Source organism: Echinococcus granulosus (assembly GCF_000524195.1).
Source record: "Echinococcus granulosus chromosome Unknown EG_S00061, whole genome shotgun sequence".
Lineage (NCBI taxonomy): Eukaryota > Metazoa > Platyhelminthes > Cestoda > Cyclophyllidea > Taeniidae > Echinococcus > Echinococcus granulosus.
Window position 1 is genome coordinate 91084 of NW_020170441.1, and position 9635 is coordinate 100718.

At 43.1% G+C, this 9635-nt stretch overlaps 4 protein-coding genes across 4 annotated transcripts in view; 3 read left to right on the forward strand and 1 right to left on the reverse strand. All coding sequences in view use genetic code 11, as the record gives it.

Moving 5' to 3' along the window:
• The window catches only part of EGR_06647 (Developmentally-regulated GTP-binding protein), a gene marked incomplete at both ends in the record, with an annotated part of 3810 nt that extends 2164 nt beyond the window's left edge, over window positions 1–1646 (reverse strand). The window contains 4 exons of the mRNA XM_024495896.1: window positions 17–193; window positions 268–653; window positions 992–1326; window positions 1604–1646. Coding sequence (XP_024349662.1) covers window positions 17–193; window positions 268–653; window positions 992–1326; window positions 1604–1646 — 941 coding nt within the window. The remainder of the gene's footprint in view (window positions 1–16; window positions 194–267; window positions 654–991; window positions 1327–1603) is intronic.
• A 486-nt stretch (window positions 1647–2132) lies between these two features.
• EGR_06648 (hypothetical protein) lies at window positions 2133–3682 on the forward strand (the record flags this gene model as incomplete). Its single annotated transcript, XM_024495897.1, has 4 exons — window positions 2133–2285; window positions 2369–2533; window positions 3308–3376; window positions 3491–3682. The coding sequence occupies 4 exons, from the start codon at window positions 2133–2135 to the stop codon at window positions 3680–3682; spliced, it is 579 nt and encodes a 192-aa protein (XP_024349663.1).
• Window positions 3683–5725: 2043 nt separating this feature from the next.
• On the forward strand, window positions 5726–6257 carry EGR_06649 (hypothetical protein; the record flags this gene model as incomplete). The annotated part of the gene is made up of 2 exons (XM_024495898.1): window positions 5726–6104; window positions 6184–6257. 2 exons carry the CDS (start codon window positions 5726–5728, stop codon window positions 6255–6257), a joined length of 453 nt encoding a protein of 150 aa, XP_024349664.1.
• Window positions 6258–8809: 2552 nt separating this feature from the next.
• The window catches only part of EGR_06650 (hypothetical protein), a gene marked incomplete at both ends in the record, with an annotated part of 12344 nt that continues 11518 nt past the window's right edge, over window positions 8810–9635 (forward strand). The window contains one exon of the mRNA XM_024495899.1: window positions 8810–9492. Within this exon, the coding sequence (XP_024349665.1) occupies window positions 8810–9492 (683 nt within the window). The remainder of the gene's footprint in view (window positions 9493–9635) is intronic.

Below are 9635 nucleotides of genomic sequence, written 5' to 3' on the forward strand. Positions count from 1 at the left end.
CTGTGAATCTTGTTACAGAAATACTTCCACAGTGTGCGCGGCAGACTTAAGAATAACCGGAGAAGTGTAGTCAGGCAGCTGACCCTTGGGTTTCGTATAGATGCGGATTAGACTGAGGTAATCCCACATCTTCTCCAGCAACTCATCGAAATTCCACTTGTGGTGTGCCGATATTGGCACGCAGTGTGGAACTCTGCAAAGGCACATTGGACACCACATGAACGACTTATTACATTTCAGTAGGCCTTACACCTGCACACCACTAACTTGCATATGATGTCGAGTTCCTCGATGGAAATTTGATCGATTTTATTCAGGACATAGATGCAAGGAATATAGACGCGGTTGCCCTCAACAATGTCGATCAAATCCTCCGCCGTGGCGTCACACTTGAAAGTGATGTCCGCATTGTGGATTTTGTACTCACTCAAAATGGTCTTGACGGTCTCCTTGTCGAGCTCAGTGAGGGGCACGAGTGACTGGAAATTAATACCACCCTTATCCTTCTTACGGAAGAAGATGTTGGGTGGCTCCTTATTCAGTCGAATACCGAATCCCTCCAACTCATGCTCTAGAAGGCGTTTGTGCTGAAGTGGCTTGAGAACATCCAAAACCATCAGAATCAGGGAACATGTCCTAGCCACAGCAATGACCTAGGATTCAAAATCATTCATAAGATGAAATGTGCAACCTTTTACCAATAGATATGGTGGACTAAAGGTCAAATAACGAAGAAAATATTGACGAATGAAGCACAGAGACATAAGTTATCATGTTTACACTCTGTTACCAGAAGCAATACAGTAACAAACCATGTTTCATTCACCTGCGATCATGTTTATTAGCCAAAATGAAGCGGAAAAAAATCGCTAGTATATTTATTTACTTTGCCATGATACCACTCGTTATGACAGTATTCGAAAAATCTGCAAAGAATGCAAGGTGTACATTCCACAAAATGTAAAAGGTCCCTGGATGGAGAGCACGTTACCTGTTTACCACGACCTTTCCCATCTTTGGCTCCTTCGACTATACCGGGAAGATCAAGCAGTTGAATTTTGGCACCTTTATAACGGATGACACCAGGGACTGTGGTGAGGGTTGTGAACTCGTAAGCAGCAACTTCAGAGTAGACACCAGCAAGGTTAGTAAGAAGGGTGGATTTGCCGACAGAGGGAAAACCGACAAAACCGACCCGAGCATCACCTGTCTTGGCAACATCAAAGCCCTCACCACCGCCACCACCACCACCCCCCTTCGGTTCTATTAGTTCTCGCCGAAGCTTTGCCAAGCGAGCTTTCAAAAGACCAATGTGACCCATGGTCGCTTTGTTCTTTTGTGTCCGGGCCATCTACCATAGTTAGGAACCAAAAGGGTTTTAAGGACCGGAATAGAGAGACAGCAAATACGCAAAGTTATCATTCCAGTAGGTCGGATAATTAGGGCTCTACTCTGAAGTGCAACTTTAAAGTCAAAAACACAGAAGACAAGACGAGTGATTGCAAATAAATGGGTGTAAACGACTATGCATGCTATTGTAACTAATCCTAGTGCACAGAGAGTTACTCAAAGCCTGTTTCGCTTCAAAGCTAGAAATCTAAACTTGCTTCGGCCTCGATCTCGGCGATCTTTTGCAACACACTCATGTTCCAAATAAAAATGCACGTGCGTTATTCAAAGATCATCGCATTCCACGAGTGACATTGTTTTCGAGGTCACAGTGGTGTGTTTCACGTATTCATCTAGAATTTCATAACAAAGCGCTCGGCACCGTAGAAATTGTAATTTGAACACATCACTCAATTTGGAAATCTGAAACAGGTCCTTATTTGGAGGAACCACACTCGGTCTCAATAAGACCTGTCCTGACTCCATCATTTAACCCGAATGATCATTGGCTCGGTTCATGCCTATTTCACGCCCTCTCATGCTCATTTTCCAGTTTATTGTGCTTGAGATTATAAGTCCTTCCAAATATGCTGGTCATAGCCTCTTAAAATTTGTGTGCAATTTAGTAGGTGCGTTTATATTAAGTGGAAAACCTATTTAGCTTCTTTTTCAACATGTTTGATGTTCGTTTTACGTGTTGTTAGCATTTCAGACATATCCTATTTTGAAAAAAAACTGTCTGCATGCCGAAAAAGGTCAAAGAATCCCTTATACCTCCCTTGGACTTCGTAGTTCCTGTTTCTGCAAGCAAAATTCCTTTTAACAACGAATTCGTCCAATGCACGGCAAAACATCCCATAGTTAAGACAGTCATTTCAAAGGAGCAACCATCCTGGGTAATTTCCTCCTGCAAGCATTTTGTGTGGAATATAAGCGTTGTTAATCACTCATTTGAACAACTTTTGGGTCTTCTTTAAAGATTGAACCTCATTTCGACTCCTCAAGGCAACGCCAACCACATCCACGAGCTGTCTCGGCTTTCAATGGTAAGGGTTCCTCCTTTAAAAATAAAGGCGTGGTTGGACCCCTCAACTTTTCTTCCAACGGCCAGGCCTTGCAAAAAGCACAAAATGAATCCCCAAAGGTAACTTCCCATCGCTTTATTTATGGTTTATAGCGCCTTTTAATGCGTGATAGCTCCATTGAGCAATATTTATATGCGTACTTACCTACTCTCTAGTTGCAATGGGGTAATATACACTATCCACCTTTCTTAAAAAAATTTCAACACATATGTTTCAGTCGTAATACTTAAACTACTACTATGGGGGATGGGAAAGCGCCATTCAGTTTATCTTGAAACCATGATCCTTGTAACATTTTTCAGCCTAATTGCCAACCCGGCAATTTGCTCACAAATATCGGGAACCATTCTTTCAAATGCTGACCACCATTTTCTCGTTCCTCAGTCGTTTGTTATTATCACTTGTGGCATGCGAAAGAACCCATGACCTTGTTTTCAGAGCTGCGCCCGTGTACAATACGACCTAGACTTTGTGCAAAAAAAGTTAGATACGGTCTTCTTTCCCGCCAAGTCCGCTCCTTCTGCACATCGTGTGCTCCTTTGAAATTTCTGAGCTCGTGGTTTGATTCTTTCCAAAAAATATGTTTATTTCACTGCAAGCTGTCAATTGCAGCCATATCAGACTCTTCAAATTCACGTTTGAGTTAACTTTATTGGTTGATCGTAAATGACTTCTGCTCAAAATCTTCTGTTAGGCCCTCAGCAGTAGCCCATCTTGTATTTTTGACTGCTGAGGCTCATTTCCTTTGTAATCAGTCAAATCAGAATTGAGTACTACCTGAATACCTGCATTTGTACGTACGCAGGTGTTTATCAATGATTGCTTCTTTTCAGGTGAAACCACAGTGTCCTCTTGTACCCCCTGTCACACCACCACCAGTACTTCATTCTGGACAAATGCTGGTCTGCGAAACTCCGCAACGATAGTCATGTTTACTTTTATTATAATATTTTATTTAGTACTCACCATCGACTGACGCAGCTAGATATACTTACGACCTTTTTATCTTTCTGTAGGAATATACGTATTTGTGTAACTGCCTTCTCAGAGAATTTGGATACCTCATTACTGTAGAGTTCTTGATTGATCGTTACCTGGACGGGCAGGCGCTCGATTTGTGCCCGACTTCGTCTTCGAAACTAGTCTGGTCGGAAATGTGCGAGATCGAGGTTGGATTTTTCCCGGTCGGTTCTGCTCTAATTCGATAGGGCTAACTGCTAGACTTTCGTTCATAGCTGTTACAAGTTATGGATGTACACAGCAGTCACTGGTTCGACGTCATCGACGAGCATATTTGGCTCACTTGGATGGAGTTCAAATGCACTCCAACAGCATTGGTTTAAATATGCTAGGCGTGATGTTATATTAGAAGCAATAAAAGGGATAACTGTTAATTGGGCTGAAATTGCAATTAGGGGGCTGTAGAGTCGGGCAAGGAGGTGGCGACTACCCAATTGACAAGTGTTACTGCGGGGATGTCTGCCCAACGGTGGGTTTGGTGTATAAACGATTCGAGCTTGCTTGCTACTTCTGAGGTTCGGGTTCATGTGTACTTTCCCCAGGACTCTATGAATTTTGGATAAGTGGCAGTAATGTAGAGACTAGGTCAATTATTATACAAAAGGCCAGGAAAGCAAGACTGGAATGGAAGAGAAGGACCAGGAGGAAAGCGACACTACTTAAAGGTCGCCGAGCATGGAGAGCATATAGTTAGCGTACTAAATTATTGTAATTGCACAGTACTGACGATAGTGCGATATTTCGATTGTTTTTGACGCTGTGTTTGGATTACGCGGACGCTTAGGCCTCCGTGATTGCACTTTTGTCTAGGGACATGGACTCTAGGCCATGCTAATAGCTCCTCAGTCGTTCCGTATTTCAGCGACACGTTTTCTGCCCTACTATTATGACTTCTCTTCAATTCCAGTAAGACTCGGGGTGCCAAACTACATTATTGGCAGCAGAGAGCAAACCCATTCCAAAGGATAGCTGGCCCAATTTCTATTACTGAATGCTAAACCTTAATGAGAAGGAAGAAGGGTATATGCTGCGTATGAAAATGATGACTATCTTCGGTAACTACTCCAGTCCCGTGTACTACAGGAATGCTATCAACGACTGAGGCGATACTGACCGTAAACTTTCTGGAATAGTTCACTACGGAGCTCTCTACGGTGCCTGTGTAAAGACGTCAGTGAAGTGGACACGCGATACCTCCTCCACCTCCCTACAAGCTTGATTTGAGCCCAGAGTGATATGGTTGGGCAGCACTGAAGTGAAACCAAAGTAGCGAGGAGGAATAGACGCGATTCCTTATCCCCACAAAACAGTTGTAAACTTTGTCCCCCATTAGATCACTACTTCTAGGGCAATTTCCTTACCACTAGCGATGAGCATACGCGATGGCTAACACATTCCCCTTTCCTTAGTATAATTTCAAAACAGGGCGAAACTCCAGATCCAGTGGAATTTCCAAGAGAAAGCGATAACGTTGCAGTCAGATATCCTCTAGGATGCACTAGAATTTGATGAATGGTGTGGTTGGACGTGGGCATTTTTTTATAGCTCTGAATAATTTGTCATGACCGACGCGAGAGTATGACCAAAGTGCGCTCAGGAGACGGCGCGCAAGTAACGAGGGGATATGGCATGCCTCGACTATTCCTTTAACTCTTTTTTGGCTTTATGGGTATGTAATGCTTCCACCTTTGTACTTCTGTTAGGCGGCGTGGCCTTATGCCTTGGTAGTTGGTCCTTGACCCTTCCGTGCTTCAGTAGTACTGTCTTCTTCAGTCTTATGACTCTATTCGACTTCAAGGAGGACTCTGGACAATACACCACCTTTGGGTCAAGATTCCACCAAAACAGCTAATAATGCTGTTTACTTGATAGCTAACAATATTGCAACTAAACTGTATTTCATTATGATGAATACGAAATACATCACAACAATACAGGCTAAAAGTATGCATTAGTTGGGAAATATCGAAAACTCTAATATGATAGTACGTAATTTTGCGGTATAATAAATGAACCAATGTTATCGATTTTATTAATATCTAAGGTAAATACGATTAACATTTTGAAGTTTGTTTGATGTGGGCGCAATTTTCAAGAGGCAACTGTTGGTGTGTGCTTGTTGGCGGTGCTTTTTCGGCTTCACTGCAGTACCTTCGAATATGGCTGATTTCAATGCGAGATTTCATGACATCATGTGCCATGGATATTTCTCTAGCTTTCACATTTTTGAGATGGCTTTAATGCGTCTGGAAGAGGAGACAGGGATGTCTTTCACGATCCGTGTGAGCAAGAAGATTAGGGAACCCATCGAAGATGCAATTCGATTCCGATATCGTCGAATGCGATACATATGCAGCCTTGGTGGTAACTCTCGGACAGCTGGTGCCAAGCGGACTCACAAGTGTGGCTGTCCCGTGTACTTCGAAGTTGTATTAAAACCAACAGGATTGAAGGTCTCAAAATACAGCATGCATCACTCACACGCGGTCAGTCCTGACTCGGTTGTCCCTTCCGATGAACGAAGATGTTTAACCGAAGAGGAAGAGGAGTTTGTGAACAGCTTAATCATGATAAATACTGATAATCAAAATATACGTCGAATTGTACGCAGTAAGCCTGATTCTTAAGCCTTTCCGTCTTGACCTTTTGCTGGATTTTATGTACTTTTACTAATATTTTTACATTTTAGACAAGTATGGGAAGCTTCTTCACGCAAAAGACTTAAATCGATTAAAAGTGAAGTTGAATTACCAGCGGCAATAAATTTGAGCAAGTTTGACCCATTATCATCTTTTGTACAATAAAATTCATTGAAGAATTGCGACTTCAAAGCATTTCGCTTAAAGGAGCGTCCTACTTTTGCTAGTAAACTCCTTCTAGTCACTGTAAAATCATGCAACTTTCGACGTCATTGTTGACTGATGTGGGTGAGGCTTATGTTACTGCATACTGGTGACAAACACAACAATGTCCCAACTTTTTATTGTACGAGTTGACATTCTTCATTTTCATTCACCTGTTTCGTCGCATCTTATTCGGTCGCTTTTTGATTCTATGTATTTACGAGGTTTTACTCAAACTGCATAGGTAAATTTTGGTGCAGCCGCTTTCCTTTTGTAGGATCGTAGAGATTGAGCCTGTGGGAATTTCTCCTTTCGTTGTCTAATTGGCCCAACATTCGATGGGCAGAAAATTGCGTGGGCATTTGGTTCCATACCACGGTTGCAGCGCACCCTCTTACTATGGCGGGGCATTTTCCTTTTGGTGTTCCCGTTACGAGTATCCGCCGCGGAATACCACTTTTGATGGGGGTGCTGTATTGATAATGTATTTACAACAAATTGTTCATTTGTAAGAACGATATCTACTTTCACTGGAGGCGCATCTGGACATGGAAGTGATAGTGACGAATAAGTGCTTGGGGTATGTGTGGTAGCATGTATCATTCTTCTGATGAACACGAGCGTTTTGGCGCGTCACGGATGTGACCTGTCTTTTACAACACCAAAGAGGCTGTTTACCTGCTACTTATTAAATTTCAGTATAAATTGCCTAACGCATCATTCAAGAAAATCCGTGTAAACCTGGTCCACCAAGGTAATTGGTCCCTGGGATGCTAATGGGAGTGGATGTATTTGTTACAATAAGGTTAGTTTCCCACATGTGGAGGAGTGGGGGTTCACCACTTCCAGTTTCACTTTTTGCTGCTATTGCGGGCCTGACACCTGCGGATGTGGGACCGCTCGTCATCGGTCCTCTTCGTTGATACATTTCAAGGATAACCAGGGCACCTGCTGAGCTGACCATGCTTTGTTTCATTGGTAGTTAAAGTTGATCTGACTGCTAGTTCATATTTCAGGCTCTACTCTCAGTTACTTAGCATTAATTACATATGGGTCGGTTATTATGTTTGTTAATATGTTTTCTCCGGATAAATCTAATGCTTCTGTCCAAAATTCTGGGCCTGCCACTTGCCTGTCGCATAGAGAAGCTTGCTCCAAAGGCCGAAATTACTTGGGATCACAAATCAAATAAAAACAAAAAAAGCATCTTACGTCTTTTGAAGTTGCTTCATCAATGTTAGCGTCAGTCTTGTCAAACGATTATTAGAATGCGGGTAATTACGCATAAAACCTCATTCCCCAAAACCACTTTGAGTTGTTTATTTTTGGGGACAAATAACCCTGATAGTGTATGAGGATGAGTGATGAGAAAAGGGTTAAATTGGATTAAACAGAAGAGGTTTTGGTGTATCCCTAGTGAAAGAGGCTTTCAGGCAAACAATCGCGGTAGATAGGCCGTAGGGTCGGTCAAACACTCGTACATACCTACTGAACCATCGATGAAACTTCTCGGGGCTCTTTCTTCCAGCTGAAATGCCATCCCTTGACACGAAAACTCTTCCAGTCATCTTCAAACTCAAAACTGTAGTCTTTAAAAAGTGCGCAAACTCTATTCTCACTTCTTTATCGCTAACAATTCTCACCTACACTACCGTATGATGACTGTGACAAACTAAACACCTAACAGATGAAGGGGAGTTGGGTTAGACATTGCACAATGAATGAGGCATCCTTTTTTATGCATAATTTTTGGATAGCCATTTACATTGGGATCCACTTTATTTACAGAAGTCATAGTGACATAGCATCATCAAAAGTAATCCCCGGAAGAGCAATGTATTTGGATTCATGATTTCCTAAATCTGATGTGATTATTATTCGTTTGACGGTTTATAATTGAAAAAGTGATTCTTAAATGCTTATGCTCACCAAACTTTTGTGCTGAAATGGGTCACCAGTCTATGGTAGTGGTGTAGTCACGGGATGTAGCGTAGCGCAAAGTAAACTACCCATACCAATGAGGGTGTCGGAACTGTACGCTTCCGATAGTAGACCTGAAATTTCTGAAGATGACCGTGCATGACAAACACAACTAGCGACTTCTTGTGCCTGATCGGGGAGTGATACTGCAATAAGGGCTTTTATGTTGTGCACCCGTCTGTCATGCCGTTGTGTTGTTTTGTGTTGGCAACGTTGTATACCAAATAATTAGATGGACTTGGCAAAACTTAATTGTGTGTGTGTGTGTGTGTGGGGGGGGGGTGTCGTATTCTGTTGTAATGAGTAAATGCATGTGCACACCAGCAATGTGTGCTCACGTGCGTGCGCACGCACAGCAGCACAAACAGCTGATCGATGTGCTCCCGCGCGCTCGCGATTGGTCAGTGCCTGCACGTGCACAGTCTCTAACCCAGAAACACACACGCACGCACATCGAAGCGATCATGCAGAAGTTTGCTCATTCACAATACCATGGCGTCTCCGCAACCAACACAAGGGCAACCTCCGAAGGTCTATCTTCGCAACGATGTCTACAGTTCAGCTGTATCCGATGCACCCTACACTACACCGTATGGTAAGACACCCATAACCTACAGAGCTGGTGATACCGTCGTCTACAGTCGTCAGCCCGCAACGGTCCCACGTCAGGCCTATACTCTTGCAGATTCAGTAGAAGCGCCTTACTACGTCGATGAATCCACACTGCGAAGCGGCACATTCAGCGAGATATCGAACGACTCAATGGGCAGACATTCGAAGTCTAGCCCGAGATCGCGTCAGCATTATCACCATCGTTATCACCACCACCATCACAGAGGACAGCGTATAGAAGATCCCGACGGATATTGGAAGGTGCCTCATGCGAATAGTCAGGAGAAGTTGCACTCAACCCTGCCGGGACCCTATGTGACCCCGGGGGGGAGACAGCTCTCCAGGGCACCTAAGCAACACACTGCAGGAGTACAGGTCATTAACATTAGCGAGACCATGGGTGAGAGCCCTGACCAAAGAGCTTCCCACACGGAGTTGACTCAAGAAGTAGAGGAATATATGCAGTCATTGCAATATCTCCCATCAAGAGACTCGGAGATGAGTGTGAGTCCCCTCCCTTTGACAGTACTACTAAGAGATGCGATAATCAGACTTTATTTTAAGTAAGTGTTAAACCTCCTTGTAATAGATTTATAAATGTTAACCACATGCAAATGAATGCCGTGGACATCCCTACTGGCTAGATTGACAGATTTCTGGTCTAGAAATACGGACTATAAATAAATAAACATAAATATGGCAGTCG